The following is a 22,344-nucleotide window of genomic DNA, read 5'->3' as shown; positions in this document are numbered from 1 at the left end:
GCAGAGCTTTGGGGGTGCTGGGGGGAACCCCAAAGGGTTCTGCCCCAGCCCAGCCTTTGGGGATGGCCAGAGCCTGGGAGGGCAGATGGGGGAGTCCTGGGGTGCCCCCCTGCAGCAAAGACCCCCCCCAGGACTTGGGGTGTTACAGCCCCACCGCACCCCCCTCCCCAAGAACCCCCCACCCCGGTGCCCCCCGCAGCAAGAATGAGCTGGGCACTACAAGAAATAAACTTTATTCTGGAGCCAGCCCCCCCGCCCCATCCCCCCGTCCTCCCTGTGCGGGCAGGGCCAGGCCCCGCTCCATGCAAGCCTGGGGCTGGCACCGCCACGTGCCCCCGCAGCCCCCACCCAGCCTGGGGCCTGGCCCACCTGGCGACCCCCGGACTCTAAAACTCTACCCATACCCCTCACCCTAAGCCCAAGCCCAAACCCTGACCCTAACCCTAACCCTAAAAACTAATACTATCCCTATCAGTAACACTAAGACTAACACTGACCCTAAACCTGACCCTAACCCTAATACTACCCCTATCCGTAACACTAAGACTAAGGCTGACCCTAAACCTGACCCTAACCCTAACCCTAACGCTGACCCTAAACCCTAAAGCTGATCCTAACAGTAATCCTAACCCTAAGCACTAAACCAAACAGTAAGCCCAACCACTAACTATAACCCTAACCCCCTAAACCTAAAACCCTAACCCTAACTCTAGCCCTAACCCTAACCCGCTAATGCTAACACTAACCCTGACCCCAACGCCAAACACTAATCCTAACCCTAATCATAACCCTACCCCTCCAACCCCCTAACCCTAAATACCTAAAACTAACATGTAACCCTAACTCTAAACGTTAAGCCTAAGCCTAACCCTACCACTAAGCTTAAAACCCTAACCCCCTAACACTAACCTGGATCCTTTACCCTATCCCTATCCCTAACACCTAATTCTTAACCCTAACCCTAAACGTAACCCTAACCCTAACCCTAACCTGGATTCTTACCCTATCCCTAACACCTAATTCTTAACCCTAACCCTAAACGTAACCCTAACCCTAACCCTAACCTGGATTCTTACCCTATCCCTAACACCTAATTCTTAACCCTAACACTAACCGTAACCCTAAAACCCTAACCCCCTAACCCTAATGTTAAACCTAACCCTAACTCTAAACATAAGCCTAAAACCCTAACCCCCTAACCCTAACGTTAATCTTAACCCTAACCCTAAACATAACCCTAAAACCCTAACTCCCAAACCTAAACCTAGCCCTAAACCTAGTCCAAAACATACCCCTAAACTTGACCCCTAGCCCTAACCCTCTAACCCTAACACTAACCTAACCCTAACCCATAACCTTAACCCTACCCCTAACACCTTACCCCTAACCCTAACCCCTAACCCTAAGCCCAAACCTAACCCCTAACCCTATCCCTAAACCAAACCCTAACCCCTAACCCTAACCCTAAGCCTAATGCCCTAAACCTAGTGCCTAACCCTAAACCTAGCCCTAAATCTAACCCTAAACTTATCCCTAACCCTGACACCTAACCCTAACACTAAACACAAACCCTAACCCCAACCCTAATCTTGACCTTAACCCTAACCCTAACCCTAACCCTAGCCCTAAATCTAACCCTAAACTTATCCCTAACCCTGACGCCTAACCCTAACACTAAACACTAACCCTAACCCCAACCCTAATCTTGACCTTAACCCTAACCCTAACCCTCACACTAACCCTAATCCTAACCCTAACCCCCTCACACTAACCCTAACACCATAATGCCCAAATCCTCATGCTAACCATAACCCTAACCCCAAACCCTAAACCTAACACTAACTGTAATCCCAACCCTAACTTCTAACCCTAACAATAAACCCTAACCCTAACTCTACACCTAACGAAACCCCTAACCCCTAATCGTAACACTAAGACCCAATGCTAACATTAACCCCAAACCATAACCCTATCCCTAACCGCTAACACTAACACTGACCCTAACCCAAACACTAATCCTAACCCTAACCCTAACCCTAACACTAACCCTAACCCTATCCCCAAACCAAACCCTAATGCTAAACCTAACCAAACCCCTAACACTAACCACTAACAGTAGCCTAACCCCTGACCCTAAGCCTAACCCTAACCCCCTAACCCTAACCCCTAACCCTAACACTAAACACGAGCCCTAACCCTAATCCCTAATCCTAACCCTAACCCTAACACCCTAACCCTAAAGCCCAAACCTTAATACTAACCCTAACCCTAAACCCTAAACCTAACCCTAACCCCTAACCCTAAGTCCTAACCCTAACCCTAAGACCCCAACCCCAAACCCTAAACCTAACCCAAAACCCTAAACCTAACCCTAACTGTAATCCTAAACCTAACTTCTAACCCTAACAATAACCCCTAACACTAATGACCCTAACCCTAACCCCTAACCCTAAGTCCTTACCTGAACAAAGTAATAAAATAATAAAATAGTAAGAAAATGAAAATAAAATAAATAATAAAAGTAATAATAATATACGAAGCAAGTGAGGCACAATGCAATTGCTCACAACCCACTGACCGATATCCAGACAGTTCCTGAGCAGCAATCGCTGCTCCCCGGCCAACCCCCCCCCAGTTTCTATACTGAGCATGACGCCCTATGGTATGGAACAGCCCTCTGGCCAGTTTGGGTCAGCTCTCCTGGCTCTGCCCCCTCACAGCTTCTTCTGCACCCGGCAGAGCATGGGAAGCGGAAAAGTCCTTGACTACCACAAACACTCCTGAGCAACAACTACAACATCAGTGTGCTATCAACACTATTCTCATGCTAAATCCAAACCACAGCACCACACCAGCTACTAGGGAGAAAACCAACTCTGGCCCAGCCAAAACCAAGACACCTAGTCAGGAGAAATGAGAGGTGCCGGGGCAGGAGGGACTGTGGGGCATGCAAAGGCTGGGGCAAACCCCAGCTGGGCATGGGCAAAAATAACTGCTCCAAGTGGGGCAGGGACGGGTAGAACGGCATGCCCCATGGGGGGCCAGGGGCACAAAGAGATGCCCTGAGCCAGACAGGGACAAAACCAAATGCCCCATACAGGACAGGGGCAAAACTAGCCACCCCAATTTGGGCAGGAGCACAAAAGGCCACCTGAGCAGGGCCAGAGTACATCCAGGCACCCTGTGTGGGGAAGGGGCAAAATGAGCCTCCACAAGCAAAAGAGGGGAAAAACCCAGCCGTCCTGAGAGGGACCTGATGAAAGCAAGCCCTGCGAGCAAGGCTGTAGGCAAACGGGATGCCTCAAGCAAAATATAGAAAGAGAAAAGCCTCCCTGAGTGGAGCAAGGGCAAAGCTAACTGCCCTGAGCTGAGCAGGAGCACAGCTAACTGCCCCAAGCAGGGCTGGCGAAAACCAGATGACGCCAGTGGGGCGAGGGCCAAAGCAGCCAGGTCAAGTGGGGCAGGAATAACAACCAGCTGCCGTGTTGGGACAGGAGCAATGCTCACTGCCCTCCCAGCGAGTCAAGGAGTTAAACCTGATGCTAAAGAGCTGTCCACGAATATTTTTCAGAGCTGCAGGGTGAGAGAGCAGCCGGCTGGGGGCCTGGAGCAAGCCAAAGTCAACCCAGGGCAGCTGCTGAAGGGGTTTCTTCGGTAGCGCTACTTCAGAGTCAGCCTGTGGCTGCATCTTGGGGGGCAGATACAATTCATTGCAAAGGAACCTGTAAGAGCCCAGGTGCTTTGCTACACGAGTCCCATGGACAAAGTCCTGTACCTAGGAAGAGTGGAAAAGAAACCCTCAGCAACCGGAACATGCCGGCCAAAGCTGTTCCAAAGCCGGCCAAAGCTGGCCAAAACAACCTTACAGCCCTGGCCAGGTTTGCATTCATCCGGCTGGTGCGGCTCGGGGAAGAGGTGGGAGCTCTGCCGATGGACGAACAGCCCTTCGCCAGCAGCGCATGGGGAAGGCCAGCGGCTGCCGGCTGCGGGAGGCGCCCGGGCCGTGGCAGACGCCCTGGTGCAGCCCCATGTCACAAAGGGTCGGTGATGCGGCACCCGCCTGGCGCTTGTGACCTCACCTGGCCAGGGCTTGGCATCCTGAGCAGCTGGCCAGCGAAAGCTAGTTGGGCTGAGCTGGCCTTCGGGATAACTTGGCTCATTCCTTCGCTACTTGCGTGCCTACTTTTTTCCAACCATTTCTTGTTTCCTGCCCACTTCTCCTCAACCTCCATCCTCTTTCAAAGGTAATTATGATTTGCCTTTCAGGACAGATCATAGAGGAGGTAGATACGGGATAAACGTATAGGCTGGTCTATACCTTCTGAGCTCTAGGCTGAGCTATTACACCTTTCTAGGCTGGCCAGGGCTATGGGTAGAGATCGTATTTGCTAATTCTTATTCCTTTACCGTATGCTAGGATAGGTAAGTAGGGGGGTGGCAGTGTAGTCGGAGGCATTGGGCTCAGCCTAGAAAGACAAGAAGCCCACCCTGACTGATGCGGTAGGAAGGGAGATGGAAAAGGAGCACGGCAAAGACAGCCGTTAAAGTAGCGGCCGAAAGCCGGTCACTCCTGCATACAGGGTGGGCAAGCGTGGGCTGGAGAGCCAGACAGCTCTGGTGCTAACGCTAGCAATGGGTAAGCAGCAGGTCCTCTTCAGAGAAGGTGACACGCAATGCAGTCTTTCCAGAGGGCCTGGGTAATTGCTGTCAGTTGGAGTCCGGTGACAGGGACAGGAGGGCCATCAGCCTGCAGCTCTGCAGCACTTACAAGTACCACTGAAACACTGCTGATGGCAGATGCTCTTCCGTGGGTTTAGTCTGGTGGTTTTCTAATCATTTTGTTGAGCTAAAATTATTTCTTTGCAATCAGGTGACAGGACTGGCATCGACCTTCTCTTTCTGGAGCACGTCCTGACATCCTTTGTCATCCCAAGCTTTCCCCTCTGTTCCTGAGAGGACCGATGGCTGCAATGGGGAATGACTCCTGTGAGTAACGGCTTCACCAGCAGCCTTGGACTTTGTGAATCCCCAAAGGCAACGGATGTGGCTGGTGCTCCTTCCCTCGGTGTTGATGGGCTGACAACCTAGCATGAATTCTGGGGCGTTTCCTGGTAGCAGCCAGACTTACCCAGGTGTTTTCGATCAGTGTCCTGGTTTCGGCTGGGATAGAGTTAATTTTCTTCCTAACAGCAGGCATAGTGCTGTGTTTTGGATTTAGTAGGAGAAGAATGTTGATAACAGGCTGATGTTTTTAGTTGTTGCTGAGTACTGCTTATGCTAGTCAAGGACTTTTTCAGCTTCCCATGCTCTGCCAGGCGCACAAGAAACTGGGAGGGGGCACAGCCAGAATAGTTGATCCAAACTGACCAAAGGGCTATTCCATACCATATGACGTCATGCTCAGTATATAAACTGGGGGGGGTTGGCCGGGGAGGGGCGATCGCTGCTCGGGAACTGTCTGGGTATCGGTCGGCGGGTGGTGAGCAATTGCATTGTGCATCACTTGCTTCGTGTATCATTATTATTATTATCATTATTATACTGTTACTATTAGCATTACTATTTTACTTTATTTCAATTATTAAACTGTTCTTATCTCAGCCCAGGAGTGTTTCTCACTCTTACTCCTCCGATTCTCTCTCCCATCCCATCGGGGTAGGGGGAGTGAGCGAGCGGCTGCGTGGTGCTTAGTTGCTGGCTGGGGCTAAACCACGACAGTCCTTTTTGGCGCCCAACGTGGGGCTTGAGATAACAACAGATTAATCAGAGTGTATTAAGGAGTCTGTTAACAGTTGCCGGTCACGATATTAGTTCTTCTGATCTGCACCATGTTCTTTTTTTTGCAGCACGCGTTAAAGCTTGCTGTCAGTTTGTGTAGTGTGCTATGCTCTGCAGTGATTCATGATCTTTTGCTTGGGAGGCTCCTTATCAAAACCCTGACCTTGAGCATTCTTTGGTATTTGGGTTTCATACAGAAGTCACTACTGTACTTCGGGTACTACCTCATAGAGAGAGTTAGCAATTATACTTCTTACTCTGAGAGGCTTGTTGTGGAGGAAATACAGAATGGCACCTTTGCTGCTTTCTTCTATGATGTTTCCTCCTTCATTACAACAACTTTCCTGTATCTTGAACACCCCTGGGCAGTTAAGATACTTCTATTGATAATTCTTGGGAATGTTGTTTCCATTTTGATAAAGGTCAGTAAGCAGTTTAAAAATACCATCCAGAGATCTACCCCAAGGCTGGATAGTTATGAGTGGCAGGGTGTGTGGGAACGTATGCGCAAGTACCTAGGGCAGTGGGGACCTCCAGTGTTTTGGAACTTCACCCCTGAACAAGTGCAGAATCCTGAAGAATTAGTAAAGTATTTGGAAGAAGTATGTTGTCACCCTGGTAGCTCCAGAGAGACACAAATCATTGCAACATGCTGGGGACTGGCCCATGCCTATCGAGCCGTGGTCAACGCTAATCAGTACCCTCAAAAGAAAGAGAAGGTCTCTGGATCTGATGACAAAACAACAAGCACTGTGGCTACTCAAACCCCCACTACAGGCCCTGCGGCTACTCCAACCCCCACTACAGGCCTTGCAGCTACTCAAACCCCTGCCCCAGGCACTGTGGCTACTCCAGCCACAGCCATGAGCACTGCGGCTACTCAAACCCCAGTGACAGACACTGTGGCTAAACCAGAGAACCAACCTGCGCCGGTATCAGTTGCCCCTATACAGAAGAAAAAATACACGAGGAAATCAGTTCGTTTAGTAAGGGATGAAGATGAACCAGGGCCATCACGAGAACCAGAGGAGGAAGAACCCATAAATGAGATGGTGACCACCTGATCACTATCCCTGAGTGAGCTGCGAGATATGCGAAAAGATTTCGGTCGTCATCCAGGCGAGCACATCATCACCTGGCTGCTCCGATGCTGGGATAACGGGGCCAGTAGCCTGGATTTAGAGGGTAGGGAAGCCAAGCAGCTGGGATCCCTTTCCAGGGAAGGGGGCATTGACAAAGCAATTGGAAAAGGGGCAAAACCGCTCAGCCTCTGGAGGCGACTTCTGTCAAGCGTGAAGGAAAGGTATCCCTTCAAGGAGGATGTTTTATACCGCCCAAGCAAATGGACCACCGTAGAGAAAGGTATCCAGTACCTGAGGGAATTAGGCGTGCTGGAGGTGATTTACAGTGACCTGAATGATGAGCGGTTAACCAAAGACCCAGATGAAGTCAGGTGCACACAATCCATGTGGCGGAAGGTGGTACGGAGCGCACCAGCATCGTATTCCAACTCGTTGGCAATACTAGCCTGGAAAGACGACGAGGCACCAACGGTGGATGAAGTGGCTAGACAACTCCGGGACTACGAAGAAAAGCTCTCTTCCTCCCTACGGGCCTGTGTCTCGGCTGTGGAAAAACTGTCTGAAAAAATATGCCAAGAGTTCCAACAACTCAGAGAGGATCTGTCCTACTCCCCACCTGCACGGAGCAGTGTCTCAGCCATTAGGAGTCAACGTCCCTATGCTCAAGAGAGAGGATATAGAGGATACACACCACGGGGCACCCTGTGGTTTTACCTGCGTGATTATGGAGAGGACATGAGAAAGTGGGATGGAAAACCCACCTCAACCTTAGAGGCACGGGTGCGTGAATTGCAAGGAAAAACTATTAGAAAAGGCGGTTCTCCCAGGAAAATTGCAGCTCCAGTTTCCAGTGAGCAGTTCCCGAGACAGAGTAAGAGGGCTAATTTTACTTCCGACCTTGATCAGGGAACTTTTGATTCACATTTACAGGAAGTGAACAACGAATACTGTGACCAGTGTTAGAGGGGCCCTGCCTCCAGCCAGGTGGAGGAAAGGGACAACCGGGTTTACTGGACTGTGTGGATTCGATGGCCTGGAACGTCAGACCCACAGGAGTATAAGGCTCTAGTGGACACTGGTGCACAGTGCACGCTAATGCCATCAAACTATAGAGGGGCAGAACCCATTTGTATTTCTGGAGTGACAGGGGGATCCCAACAGCTAACTGTACTGGAAGCTGAAGTGAGCCTAACTGGGAATGAGTGGCAAAAGCACCCCATTGTGACTGGCCCAGATGCTCCGTGCATCCTTGGCATAGACTACCTCAGGAGAGGGTATTTCAAGGACCCAAAAGGGTACCGGTGGGCTTTTGGTATAGCTGCTTTGGAGACAGAGGAAATTAAACAGTTGTCCACCTTGCCCGGTCTCTCAGAGGACCCTTCGATTGTAGGGTTGCTGAAGGTTGAGGAACAACAGGTGCCGATTGCTACCACAACTGTGCACAGGCGGCAATATCGCACCAACCGAGACTCCCTGATTCCCATCCATAACCTGATTCGTCGACTGGAGAGCCAGGGAGTGATCAGCAAGACTCGCTCACCCTTTAACAGTCCCATATGGCCAGTGCGAAAGTCTAATGGGGAGTGGAGACTAACAGTGGACTATCGTGGCCTGAACGAAGTTACACCGCCGCTGAGTGCTGCCGTGCCAGACATGCTAGAACTTCAATATGAACTGGAGTCAAAGGCAGCTAAGTGGTATGCCACAATTGATATTGCTAATGCATTTTTCTCCATCCCTTTGGCAGCAGAGTGCAGACCCCAGTTTGCTTTTACCTGGAGGGGTGTTCAGTACACCTGGAACCGACTGCCCCAGGGGTGGAAGCACAGCCCCACCATTTGCCATGGACTGATCCAGACAGCACTGGAACAGGGTGAAGCTCCAGAACATCTGCAGTACATTGATGACATCATTGTGTGGGGCAATACAGCAGAAGAAGTTTTTGAGAAGGGAAAGAAAATAGTCCAAATCCTTCTGAAGGCTGGTTTTGCCATAAAACAGAGTAAGGTCAAGGGGCCTGCACAGGAGATCCAGTTTTTAGGAATAAAATGGCAAGATGGACGTCGTCAGATCCCAATGGATGTGATCAACAAAATAACAGCTATGTCCCCACCAACTAGCAAAAAGGAAACACAAGCTTTCTTAGGCGTTGTGGGGTTTTGGAGAATGCATATTCCAAATTACAGCCAGATCGTAAGCCCTCTCTATCAAGTGACCCGGAAGAAGAACGAATTCAAATGGGGCCCTGAGCAACAACAAGCCTTTGAACAAATTAAACGTGAGATAGTTCATGCAGTAGCCCTTGGGCCAGTCCGGGCAGGGCAGGATATTAAAAATGTGCTCTACACCGCAGCCGGGGAGAATGGCCCTACCTGGAGCCTCTGGCAGAAAGCACCAGGGGAGACTCGAGGTCGACCCCTAGGGTTTTGGAGTCGGGGATACAGAGGATCCGAAGCCCGCTACACTCCAACTGAGAAAGAGATACTGGCAGCATATGAAGGGGTTCGAGCTGCTTCAGAAGTGGTTGGTACTGAAGCACAGCTCCTGCTGGCACCCCGACTGCCGGTGTTGGGCTGGATGTTCAAAGGGAGGGTCCCCTCTACACATCATGCAACTGATGCTACATGGAGTAAGTGGGTTGCATTGATCACACAACGGGCTCGAATAGGAAACCCCAGTCGCCCAGGAATCCTGGAAGTGATCATGGACTGGCCAGAAGGAAAAAACATTAGAATATCACCAGAGGAGGAGGTGACACGTGCTGAAGAGGCCCCACTGTATAATAAATTGCCAGAAAATGAAAAGCAATATGCCCTGTTCACTGATGGGTCCTGTCGTCTCGTGGGAAAGCATCGGAGGTGGAAAGCTGCTGTATGGAGTCCTATACGACAAGTCGCAGAAACTGCTGAAGGAGAAGGGGAGTCGAGTCAGTTTGCAGAGGTGAAAGCCATCCAGCTGGCTTTAGATATTGCTGAAAGAGAAAAGTGGCCAGTCCTTTATCTCTATACTGACTCATGGATGGTGGCAAATGCCCTGTGGGGGTGGCTGCAGCAATGGAAGCAGAGCAACTGGCAGCGCAGAGGCAAACCAATCTGGGCTGCCGCATTGTGGCAAGATATTGCTGCCCGGGTAGAGAACCTGGTTGTAAAAGTTCGTCATGTAGATGCTCATGTACCTAAGAGTCGGGCCACTGAAGAACATCAAAACAACCAGCAAGTAGATCAGGCTGCTAAGATTGAAGTGGCTCAGGTGGATTTGGACTGGCAACATAAGGGTGAATTATTTATAGCTCGGTGGGCCCATGACGCCTCAGGCCATCAAGGAAGGGATGCAACGTATAAATGGGCTCGTGATCGAGGGGTGGACTTAACTATGGACAGTATTGCACAGGTTATTCATGAGTGTGAAACATGCGCTGCAATCAAGCAAGCCAAGCAGTTCAAGCCCCTTGGGTATAGTGAACGATGGCTAAAATATAAATATGGGGAGGCCTGGCAGATTGATTACATCACGCTCCCACAGACCCGCCAGGGCAAGCGCTATGTGCTCACCATGGTGGAAGCAACCACTGGATGGCTGGAAACATATCCCGTGCCCCATGCCACCGCCCGGAACACCATCCTGGGCCTTGAAAAGCAAGTCCTGTGGCGACATGGCACCCCAGAAAGAATTGAGTCAGACAACGGGACTCATTTCCGAAACAACCTCATAGACACCTGGGCCAAAGAGCACGGCATTGAGTGGGTGTATCACATCCCTTACCATGCACCAGCCTCCGGGAAAATTGAGCGATACAATGGATTGTTAAAGACTACCCTGAGAGCAATGGGTGGTGGGACGTTTAAACATTGGGATACGCATTTAGCAAAAGCCACCTGGTTAGTCAACACCAGGGGATCTGCCAATCGAGCTGGCCCTGCCCAATCAAAACTTTTACGTACTGTAGAAGGAGATAAAGTTCCTGTAGTGCACATGAAAAATATGCTGGGGAAGACAGTCTGGGTTACTTCCCCCTCTGGCAAAGGCAAACCCATTCGTGGGATTGCTTTTGCTCAAGGACCTGGGTGCACTTGGTGGGTGATGCGAAAGGATGGGGAAGCCCAATGTGTACCTCAAGGGAATTTGATTTTGGGTGAAAATAGCCAATGAACTGAATTGTATGATATTAATTGCTTTATAATACTGTATGTTATCTCTTAACTGTATGTTAGCTCTTAACTGCATGTTAATATAATAATATAGTAGGTTAATATTAAGTATATAATACTATATATTATGATTGCTATATGCCGCATCAATGGTATTGCAGTAAGAATTGCCCAGCCTAAGGAAAATGAACTTTGATGAAACCATGTTGGAATGAGAACTGACTTCAGCATGCAACAGTCCAACACTGCACACCACCTCTCCTGCTCTGAAAGACTGTGATGACAGATGGAACCCAAAGTCATGGGCTAAATGAACTCAATGGACATTTTAGAGGGATGGGCCATAGACGAAGGGAATGATATCTGTGTGTATATCAAGATAGGGAAAGGGGTGGTGATTAATTGGAACACATTGGAAAGGGGAGGGCCTGTGCATGACGTAGATGGTATAGAATAAGGGGTGGATACTGTCCTGGTTTCGGCTGGGATAGAGTTAATTTTCTTCCTAACAGCAGGCATAGTGCTGTGTTTTGGATTTAGTAGGAGAAGAATGTTGATAACAGGCTGATGTTTTTAGTTGTTGCTGAGTACTGCTTATGCTAGTCAAGGACTTTTTCAGCTTCCCATGCTCTGCCAGGCGCACAAGAAACTGGGAGGGGGCACAGCCAGAATAGTTGATCCAAACTGACCAAAGGGCTATTCCATACCATATGACGTCATGCTCAGTATATAAACTGGGGGGGGTTGGCCGGGGAGGGGCGATCGCTGCTCGGGAACTGTCTGGGTATCGGTCGGCGGGTGGTGAGCAATTGCATTGTGCATCACTTGCTTCGTGTATCATTATTATTATTATCATTATTATACTGTTACTATTAGCATTACTATTTTACTTTATTTCAATTATTAAACTGTTCTTATCTCAGCCCAGGAGTGTTTCTCACTCTTACTCCTCCGATTCTCTCTCCCATCCCATCGGGGTAGGGGGAGTGAGCGAGCGGCTGCGTGGTGCTTAGTTGCTGGCTGGGGCTAAACCACGACAATCAGACACAGGAAAATGCATTTTATCACTCCTCTGCCACTACGTACAAGACTTGGAAAGATGACATTGCTCGTAGAAAGATCTGACATCAGTAGGGTTACCTTCTCTGCTAGGTACTTGCTTGTTTTCATCAACTTACAATCAGGAAAAGGGAAGACTTGACCTGATAATCCAATGCAAGGCTCTAGAGGGAAAGGAAGATAGCCCGAGGCACAGAAAGCAGAGCGGGGGTTTGTTGGACTTTCAGTAAGCAGAGGAACAGACTATTTTCCAAAACGGTTTCTTGACCAGTAATTGTCAGTGGCAGTGTTAGGCTTCCCCCAATGTTTCTGTGTTGGAGGTTAGAGCTGCTTTTCCTGGGAGCTTCTGTACAAACTCGACTTTTTAAATATGCTATTGTGCAACAGCATCAACTCATCTCTTTTCAAATACCATTTCCCTGCAGTCCTTGCCGAGGGAACGGCTCCCACACAAAGGGTCCTCTTTCCCCTGGAGAAGATTTGCATGGCCTGGCCGCAACGACAGAGAGCTGGAGCAGGACTCTACAACCTGGGCAATACGTGCTTCCTCAACTCCGTCCTGCAGTGCCTGACGTACACGCCCCCTCTCACCAACTACCTGCTCTCTCGTGAGCACAGCCAGTCATGTGAGGACTTTTAGGAACAGCTCCTTGTAAATCTGTTGGGCACTTCCCAAGGATTCTCACAATCTGGAATTTCATTTAGGAGAAAAGCAGCCCTTCTTTGTCAGCCCCCCAACTTGGTGTTCTTTGGACACTCAACCCTAGAAGCCTCTTGTCCTATCTAGGTGTGTTCACCTTCAGAAAGGCACCACTTTCTAGCCCCGGGTCTCGGACCCTAGTCCTGCAAGTTAAACCCTCTGTGCTTATTGCACAGAAAACTTCTGTCCGTTAAGCACCCCTCTGAAGAAAGCTTTCTATGCGCTAAAATGTCCTGGGCTTGTTGGGACATTGGCACTTTGGGAGGAGTGGAGACTGTCCTTATAACGTCATTAGGTTTCCCAGTGCTATGGCTATTTTGCTAACCTGAGAAGCTTGCTTCCCTCCCTCCGGCCCACCCTCTTCAGGTTGTCAGCAAGGCTTCTGCATGATGTGCGTAATGGAAGCGCATGTTCACAAGGTCCTGCATTCCTCAGCCAGTGCCATCCAGCCGAGGGCTGTCGCCAGTGTCCTCACACGTAAGTCATTTCAGGTGCTTTGACATGGTTCCTTCCCTTCTTGTAGGACAGAACTAGTAACTTCTTCTTTCTTAGGAATAGGAGAACACTTTGAGCTTGGCGTGCAGGAAGATGCCCACGAGTTTTTATGCTATACTGTTGATGCCATGCAGAGAGCTTGCCTGAGTGGAAGCAACCAGTAAGCACAAGCAAATTACCTTTTCAATGTTCCTGAGCCCTTTGGACTCCTTGATGTACTCCCACCAAGGAAACCCTGCGCCCAGGGTTTTCCAACCAAGAAAACTCTTGGAAGAGATAACTCTCTGCCTTACCATTTGTTTCCAGCTTGGACAGCTCTTCTCAAGGAACTACCATCGTCCAGCAAATATTTGGGGGCTTTCTGAGATCAAGAGGTACTTTTTAAAAATATTACTGTTCTTAGAATGTTCTGTGGCTCTCTCTCTGTTTGTGGTAAACAGCTTCTAGTACGCCGCAGTATGTCCCGTGTGTCTAAAGTGGTATGTGTTGGTCGGTGAAATGGGCAGAGTCAGTCTCCTTCCCAGCCTGATAAGCATTTCTCTTTGCCTTCCAGTAACGTGCTTGAGTTGCAAAGCCGTTTCCGACACCTACGAGGCATTCCTTGATATTCCTTTGGATATCAAGGTAAAGAAGTTTGGAAATTGTGGTGCAAAATGTTTCCAGGTCCCTGCAGGAGGCTAGTTTATCTCCAGTGAACTCTGCTGACTTCAACCTGTGGGCTGTGACCTCACAAGAGCTTGGTGGTGGATGGGGAGGGAACTGGACTTGTGTGCTCCTTCTGGGGAAGCCCTGTAAATGGTCTCCCTGTGCTGGGTGCTGGGTGTCAGCTGAGCAAAGAGTAAGGATGGTACCTACAGCCATGATGACACTGTCATACCACCCTGCTTCGCACTCCCTCAATACGTGTCAGATTGCTGGATGGATGGGGTCGATTGCTTGTGTTATTTTTGACCTGTACCATGGACAACTCTGGTACCACCCAGGGGTAGCTGCTTCTTGGGACAACGCTGGTACTACACGGGTAGCTATGTCTTGGGATTTTGAATTTCCAGGAGCTTAGTGCTCTCCTTTCTTTCTCATCCAGGCAGCCTCCTCTGTCACTGGAGCTCTGGAAGACTTTGTCAAACCTGAGCAGCTGGATGGTGAAAATGGCTACAAATGCAGCAAGTAAGATTATTACTAATGACATCTTCCCAGCAGATACTGGGTTACGGGATAGCATGTCTCGAAGCACTAGTTCTGTTTTGACTTAATTGAGAAACCCAGTCATGAGGCAGCTGGGGTTTTTTTCTTTTCTTTTTCTTCCCCATACAACTAATCCACCTGAACAACCTGGAACTTGGAAAATAATGCATTTGTTTCTAAGACAGGTAATTTCTTTCCCTTCTGCCTGAATATTTGGAAAGCTCTGATGAGAATTTGATTCCTGGCATTGTCTGCCCTGGAAGTGGTCAACCTCCCTAGCTATGAAGCTGCCCACTGAACTACCCCTATGCCCAGAAGGACAAAGACACGTCCCGTGGGCAGTGGTGAGCTGAAGCAAGGAGGAGCTCTGGACAGGCATTTGGCAACAGCAGCGTCTTCAAGAAAGCAATCAACAGTTTCATTTCCAAGGCTTTTTGGATGCTTGCGTCTCTGTCCAGGAGACCTCAGTCCTCGGAGCAGTAGCAGCCCCCACTGGCTCTCTGAATGCTGTCAAGCCTAGTTCTTGTCTTGTAGACTGCGGGCTGCTGCTCTCCAAAGGGAGCCAGCCTAGACCAAAGCTACCTTCACTGAGAGCGTGCGGACTGAAGGGGTGTGGAATGCAAACACGTGCATACGATAGTTGAGCAAAACAAGCCTTAACTCAACCATCCATGGATGGGGGGCGGAGTGGGGAGAAGACAGGCTGCAACAGTTGGGTCTGTGCTTGTTTCAAGGTGTGAACAGCTGGCCACTGCGTCCAAGAGCCTTACAATACATCGTTCCTCCAATGTCCTGACAGTGTGCCTGAAGAGATTTGATGCTTTCTCTGGCAGAAAGATTAGCAAGGTATGTTTACAAGTGCACTGCAACTTTGTCTGCTTGGAAGGAGACCTTTCCTGAGGGACAATCCTTTTTTGGAAGTTGTTCGTGTTTGCACGACAGCTATTGAGTGCAGCCATCTAAGGAAAATCAGTGCAATAGCTATGCCTCGCTCTTTCCCTTGTGGTAAGAGGGAAGTTCCAATGTGAAGATAAGCACCTACTGCGCTCGTGAAGAGCTGGTTTGGCTGAGAATGGTTTTCTGCCACCTCAATGATGAAATGGCAACACCTGGTTTTGATGAACCCAGAAGATCTATTTCTATACCTCTAGCCTGTGGTTGGTGACAAAGTTTTCTCAGGCTGCTTCCTAAAGACTCTCAGGATAATTTGTGAGTCTTCTTGGTGTCCCTTTAGGTTGTGAAGTATCCAGAATATTTGGACCTTGGCGCATACATGTCTCAGGCGGGTGGAGAACCGCTCCTCTATTCCTTGTATGCCGTCCTGGTACACGAAGGTTCTGGCTGTCAGGCAGGACACTATTACTGCTTCGTGAAGGTAAAAGTCAGCTCTGTGATTTGCGTTGGTGTATTGTGTCCTGCAGTGGTGTTCTGTCTGTGGTTTTGTTTTAAAACCCCTGCAGTTCATCTGAAGAGAGCGTTGCCTTTCTTTGCAGGCCAGCAATGGACGGTGGTACAAGATGAATGATGACTCTGTAGGTCTTTGTGACATCAAGACGGTTCTCCGCCAGCGTGCATATTTACTCTTCTATGCCAGGTAATAACAAGCGTGAAGGGGTGCTCAGAATACACTCCCGCTCCTGTTACTGCTCTTGTTGTTGTTGTTGTTCTCCTCCAGTGGGTTTTGCTTTCTGTCCTGGGAAAGAATGACTGTTTGTCTCGTTCAGTTCTCTCTGTTCTGCTCCTTTCTTCTCCCTCCTTGTCTGGCACTAAACTGTTGTGCTTGTGCAACTTGCTGGCTGTGTGCTCTCTGAGACTGACTAGCTGTGACAAGAGGTGAAAGGGAGGCCTGAGAGGGCACAAAGATGAGTTAGTGCTTGGAAAGGGACAGACATGGCTGGAAGACCATGATCTAATTTCCAGCTTCTAGTTCTCGTTCAGTCTTCTGCGTGCCTTATCAAGTGCTGCCGGAAAATGATAGGATGAGACTGAAGCCACGAGGAGGCTGCAACAACAGCCCTAGGCTAAGATCACCGTTGTTTCTCCAGGCACCATGATTTGACCCCTGGAGCAGGCACTGAATGCCAGGAGACAAAGAGCATTTCCGTGGCAAAGCTGGGTCAGGTGCTGAAGAGTCCATTTTCTGGAGGCACCGTAGCACTGAGGAATCACGAACGCAGACAAAACAGGCAGAGGATCCAAGGGAAGAGAAAAATGCAGGACTCTGCAGGGACTCCCCCTCAGCACTGCAGCGGGAAGAGAGCGCGCTCTGACACCAAGCAGGGGAAGAAGCTGAACAGAAGCCAACCAGACTGTCTGCCTCCCAGGTGGAGGCACGCTTGCCGCGCAGAAATACAGAAGCACACTCGCCATCAGCTGGTGCGCGGCACTGGGAACCTGTGCAGCTCTTCCCACGGGGAGAACAGCAGCCCTGAGAATGGCAGAAGCTCAGGAGGGGAAGCTGTGCACGGCTCAAGTGACCACAGAGCAGACTCGCATTCTGCTTCGGTAGGTGAGCAGCAGCCACGGAAATCCTCACTTGAACAGCGTGTGCTCCCACCGGTGCCAGTTCACCCAGAGTCTGCAGGCTCTTGCCAGGCAAATGAAAAACAAAGATGCAGAAAGAGGAAACTGTCCTGTGCAGAGCGGGGTGAACGTGTGCCCGAAAGTAAGCGGCAAAAGTCAGAAGCGAGCATTCTGGTGATCCGGAATCGCGAAAGAAATGCAAGAAATGCAAGAAGAAAGAGAAATCCAAAGAGAACTCTGGAGAGGAGCACGCAGAAGTAAGCAATGTTTGCAGCATCACCAGCAAATGTTGCCTCACTCTTGCCAGGTGTTTCAGGCGATCAAAACAATAAAATTGCCATCATAACCAGACCCAGTCCTGAGTGGTGCTTCTGATTTCTGTAGAGTGTTTGACCATGCAAGAAAGAACAGAGGGGTTCAGGGTGTTTTTGAAATTGTGTAACTCGAGACTTCCTTTATGAAAGCACCCTTGTGATCCAGAAGGGTGGAAGCTTTCTACACCTGCTGAGCATATTAAATTAGCATGTAGAGATCTCAGGGAAAAAAATGCCCAGGAACAAAGCATCTCCAGTGCTGCTCGATTAGAGGCTCAGGTCACCTGCGTGTGATTCACGTTGTCTTCTCCCAGGTGTGACATCTGGTGCAAGAGACACAAGGAAACCAAGGCATTACAAGCATTGCCACTGACGGTCCCTCCAACAGGGTCATCTTGTTAAGACGATGGGTTTCCACTCTTTTTACTCCTTGTTTTGGTGAAGAAGCTGGTTTCCTGGCAAACCTGGGCAGTGGAGTCTGAGTAAAAAAGACAACGCTTCACCCTGAAGATGCTTCTGCAGTGTCCCACAAGAGCTGCAGTTCATACGCCTTCTGGCCTCTTTCCAAGCCTGTCGCAAGGCGTTCTACATATGAAATCAGTTTCTGAGGCATAACCAAGGCAGAAATGTGTAGGCATTTCTCCTCGCACAAAGTATAAACCACCTAGCTCCCAAGCCTGCCATGACTCACTGCAAAAGGCGCGAAAGTGCTTCTCCATCAGCATCGGTTTTCATCTCCAAATGCCACCGCTTGGGACTACCATGACCTCTAGAAATCGAATCCAGCGAGAGAGGCGTTGGGAATGGGGATGTGAGCAGGAACAGGGTCCAGGTGAGCCGCCAAGAACAGGAAAGATCTTTCCTGGCAGCAGTCATCCTCGGGTGACCTGTGTAAAAGTCAGTTCTTTGCTGGCCTAGGAGAGAGGCAAGGACACCTTAGCACAGAATTACCAAGGGAATTTGTTCTCTTTATTTAGCTATGCATATTGCACCTGCATAAAGCTGTTCTCTGTGCCTGCCCTATCATCTTCTCAGGCACATACGACATCAAAAACCACCTTCACGAATCACACAGAAACTCCTGCCCTATCAGCTCCTCAGCCACCAGTAACATCACAAGCACCTGAAACAGCAACAGGCTGGTTCTGGCCACGAGCGACATCACAGACACTTAAGTGGGCGATGCATCTTTTCCTAGCTGTCTGCTGCTCAGTCACAAGTGATATCGCCAGCATCTGCACAAGTCATTTAAAAACTCCTGCCCTAGCGGTTTCTCGGCAGCAGGTGACATCACAAGTACCTGCAGCAGAAGCCAGGTTCCTGCTCCTTCCGCAGCAGCTGCTCTGCCACCAGTGTCTTCCCAAGGACCTGCACAGGATGAGCATCCTCACTTTCCACACGCCCTCTTCTTCCCCTCCATCTCTATCTTGTCTCCTGTCTCTCTGGGCTCTTCTCTGCCAGGCCCTTTTCTCACTCACTCCATGACCTCCCAATGCCTTTCACTGTCACTGTGCTTCTGGGGCAGATGTTACCTTGAAAGCACTGTCCCAGCCATGTCCCCTGCACCTATTTCTCTTCTCCCTCTGCTTTGCGCTCTGGCTGTTTGATGCACTTTTTGACCTCAGAGGCCCTTTTGCCCTGGCTCCCTCCTGCTCTTCAACCCTGTTCCTGCAAGAGAACTGCCAAGCGGTCGCTGTCTCCTCCAGGGCATCTTACCTGCATCTCTCTGACCTGGACAGCTGCTGGGAACTGTCACCATCAGCCCCAGCTGTGCTTCTCCTGGAGAAGGCTTCTCCTTGCACAGGCTCAGCTCTGGGTGTGCTTGGTGTGGAACAGCGTTCCTGAAGGACAAGAGTAAGACTCAAAGTAACTCCTGGGCAACGTCCTGCTGGGAGAGCTGATTTGCAGGCAGCTCTCCCAGCTTGGCAGCAAGCCCCAAGGCTGCTCCAGGGGTGCTCCCTGTTCCCCAGCTCAGCCACAGGTCCCACATCTGCCGCTCTTGTTACCAAAAGGGATTTGCTTGCCTTTTTCTTTTCTTCTAGTTCATGCACAGGCACTGGGAAAAAAGGCAGCAGAAGCACGCGCTAGCTAAAACCCCTTTCTATTGTTAGCAGTAAAGGTGCTCTCAGCTGGGAGCATGAGGAGGTCACCGTGTTACATTTCTTGATTCCTTGTGTGAAATCTTAAGACTATTCATATACTCATTTTTACAATTTACATAACCTATTGGCTTTGGCCACGATATTGTCTGTTACCATTCACTTTTGAGTATTTGTACACGTGAACCCTCTGTGCAAGGGCGCTTAATGCATATTTCTTAGCTGAGTTTACACGATTTTCTTGCAACTTTGCTGCTTTCAGCCAGTTTGGTCTCATTTCTTGCAGCAGCAAACCCGCCTGGGTAGGAGAGGTCACGGTCGGTCAAGTTCTTGTGTGCGTGTCTTCAAGCCATCTTCACATTGTAGCTTTTTCTTATGTAGCACTTTCTAGCAGGATTTTGGAAAGCCTGTTCCCAGCTGTGAGCGCCAGGTCAAGGGCACCAGGCAGAAACAGCCCCCACCCCTGAGGGCTGGTGTTTACAACACAAAAACTGTGTTGTAAAAAATCTAGCGGCTTTTAAAAAGTATCCTCTCCTCCCCCCAAACCTTTGTTTCCCTCCTACCCTCAGACTACTGCAGTCATTATCATGCTAGGATTCGGTAATTACCACCAATCTGAAAACCCTCCAAAGCACGGATAAGAACCATCATGAACCACGCACCCACCTCTTAGTCCTCTTGCAGCAAGGCCTCTGTAACTGAGCACTTCTGCATGGATATCTCTGCCTGACAGGAGATGGTAGGCCTGGGGGAAAAAAAAATCTGACGTTGTCTTGGCTCTAGTGAAAGCAAAGAATGTATGATACTGATACAAACAACTTCAAAAGAAAGAAGGATAGTGGAAGAGTCAGAAAATGTGATGTGTCTCACCCACCTCTAATTTCAGAGGAAGTTTCAAGGGTTTGTCTTTTTTTTTAATCATTGCCAAGCACAAGTGAAAAAACCCACATACCTGCTCTTTCAGTAGAACTGAAAACTACAAGAGCTAGACTACTGAGTCTGTGTAATTACTCTTCTTTCCAGGGCACATGGGTCTTTTCTTTCCCACATCTTAGTGGGGAGCTTTAACTTCAAATCACTATGTTCTGATATGGAGATAGCAAAATGTCCTTTGTAAGTTTTTGAAAAGAACAGTAGACTGTTCATATAAAGTGTAAATGACATGTTTCCACTGTCAAAGGTTATAACACTTTTGAGTATCTTTGCCATCTTCATCTTGGATTGGATCAAATGGGGCTGGTTTTCATGTACGATTATAATGGGCCATATGTTGAGATAATATTCATGGAAGCTCCCAATTCCCTTGACATTGTACAAATTAGGAAATTAATTGTATCCCCTGAAGAATGTATCCCCAGAAACATCTGGGCTGACCCTGATGATAATGAAACAGGGAAAGATGATTCTTTATCTCCTCCAAATGCCCCTACATATGTCGCTAGGCCCATTATAAAAAAAAGAAAAAATACTGGGCCTCGGGGTGGAGCAGGAAATCGTACCAAAAAATAACCCCATGTGATCCAATCCAAATGGCTGACCTACAAGAATGCTATGGCTGTAAGCCAGGCAAAACTGAGACTGAGTATTTCTGGAGAGTGTGTTTAACAGGCGGAGACAGAATTTTACTAAACGGCGAGGAAACCAATGGATTCTGGGGCCCTGGTGTCTTTTTAAATGCTGGCCTCGTGCTTCCAGATGATCCCCACTCGATAACCAGTAGAGTGGCATACTGGGCCAATGGAATTGATATAGGGGAGAGAGGAGAACCTCTAGTAATGCCTATCAAATCCCTAAATGAACTTTCCACAGCTGTTACAAAAGCTGCCTGTATTCAGGTCATGCATGATCGCAGCCCTCTTGACGTTCCCACATCAGCAATCGTGGATCATGAGATGCTAAAGCCCTTAATTAATGGAGCCCCTGCTATGCTCAAACCCTACCTCATTGCAAAAGGAGAGAAAATAAGGGGGAACACAGACTTCAATGCCCTGTTAGACATAAGGGAGGGTGCCAACAAACAGGAAGGGGCCCTAGTGTGCAGAGATCTCCCCACATGGGCAACACTGATGCATGACATCATCAATCATGGGTGAGAAATCCGACCCATCTTTTGAAACCGAAAATCCTAGTGGTAACATCAGACAAATTAAACAAACACCCCAAAAGTGTTCCCAGGAACCAAAATCCATTAATCGTCAACCTAGGGGTCAGAGGTGGAGAGAACTATAGAATCAAGCACTGACATTAGGCATTCCGAGAGCTGTAATTCAGAAACAACCTGCCAGCATTACCCAAGATCTAATTCATGCAGTTCAAAGACACCATCGGAGAGAAAACATTTCCAACACCCAGATACCATCACCAGCTCCGAGAGGGGGTGATGACCCTTTCCTTCCCCAAAATCCAAGATCAAAAAACAAGTAGTGCCTGGATGACAATTGGGTCTCTCCATCTGGCAAAAGGTCTCCTATCAATGGATAGATAATAATGGCCTATGTATTTTAATACCAGTTTGCCCTCAAAAACAATTAATCAAATTCCTAATAGACACTGGTGCACAAATTTCAATATTGACACAATAAGATACTGAGAAGCTGAGTATATGACCCAGATGGCAAAGAGTTAAAATTACTGGAGTGAACGGAGCAAGTGCTGTTTGTCAGACTGCAAAGGTTCATTTATGGCTCCCGGGAGAAAAACGCATGCTGTCTACCCATTTGCAGTAAAAAAGCATAATGGAAGTATTTTGGGCTTTGATGTTTTGAATGGCCAAACGTGGCACCTCCCAGACGGTGGGATGTGGTCCTTTGGTTCAAATATTAATCCTAACCTGATAAAGAACAGGAGCCTACAGTGCGTTTACTCCGTGCAGCCCCTGCACTCCCTAATTCAGTAGTTACTAACGTACCACAATAGCCAATTTCTGCTGCAGCACAAAATGGAATTTCTAAAGGCATACCT

General features: G+C 48.9%; 1 protein-coding gene across 1 annotated transcript; it reads left to right on the top strand.

The window, feature by feature from the left end:
• Window positions 1-12,551: 12,551 nt before the first annotated feature.
• On the top strand, window positions 12,552-17,686 carry LOC142595802 (ubiquitin carboxyl-terminal hydrolase 42-like). The gene is made up of 10 exons (XM_075724653.1): window positions 12,552-12,693; window positions 13,134-13,232; window positions 13,329-13,422; window positions 13,569-13,636; window positions 13,816-13,886; window positions 14,347-14,429; window positions 15,182-15,293; window positions 15,682-15,822; window positions 15,941-16,041; window positions 17,599-17,686. The coding sequence occupies exons 1-10, from the start codon at window positions 12,552-12,554 to the stop codon at window positions 17,684-17,686; spliced, it is 999 nt and encodes a 332-aa protein (XP_075580768.1).
• The last annotated feature ends 4,658 nt before the right edge of the window (window positions 17,687-22,344 follow it).

This window comes from Pelecanus crispus, chromosome 23 (genome assembly GCF_030463565.1).
Source record: "Pelecanus crispus isolate bPelCri1 chromosome 23, bPelCri1.pri, whole genome shotgun sequence".
Lineage (NCBI taxonomy): Eukaryota > Metazoa > Chordata > Aves > Pelecaniformes > Pelecanidae > Pelecanus > Pelecanus crispus.
The sequence above is the reverse complement of the archived record's forward strand: the minus strand, read 5'-3'. Positions and strand labels throughout refer to the sequence as shown.

Excerpts from the sequence above, each read along its gene's own strand:
- LOC142595802 (XM_075724653.1), top strand. The coding sequence starts at position 12,552 with ATGGCCTGGCCGCAACGACAGAGAGCTGGAGCAGGACTCTACAACCTG. Across the intron at positions 13,637-13,815 it reads GGGCTTTCTGAGATCAAGAG|TAACGTGCTTGAGTTGCAAA; the intron begins GTACTTTTTAAA and ends TTTGCCTTCCAG. Across the intron at positions 16,042-17,598 it reads TATTTACTCTTCTATGCCAG|GTGTGACATCTGGTGCAAGA; the intron begins GTAATAACAAGC and ends GTCTTCTCCCAG.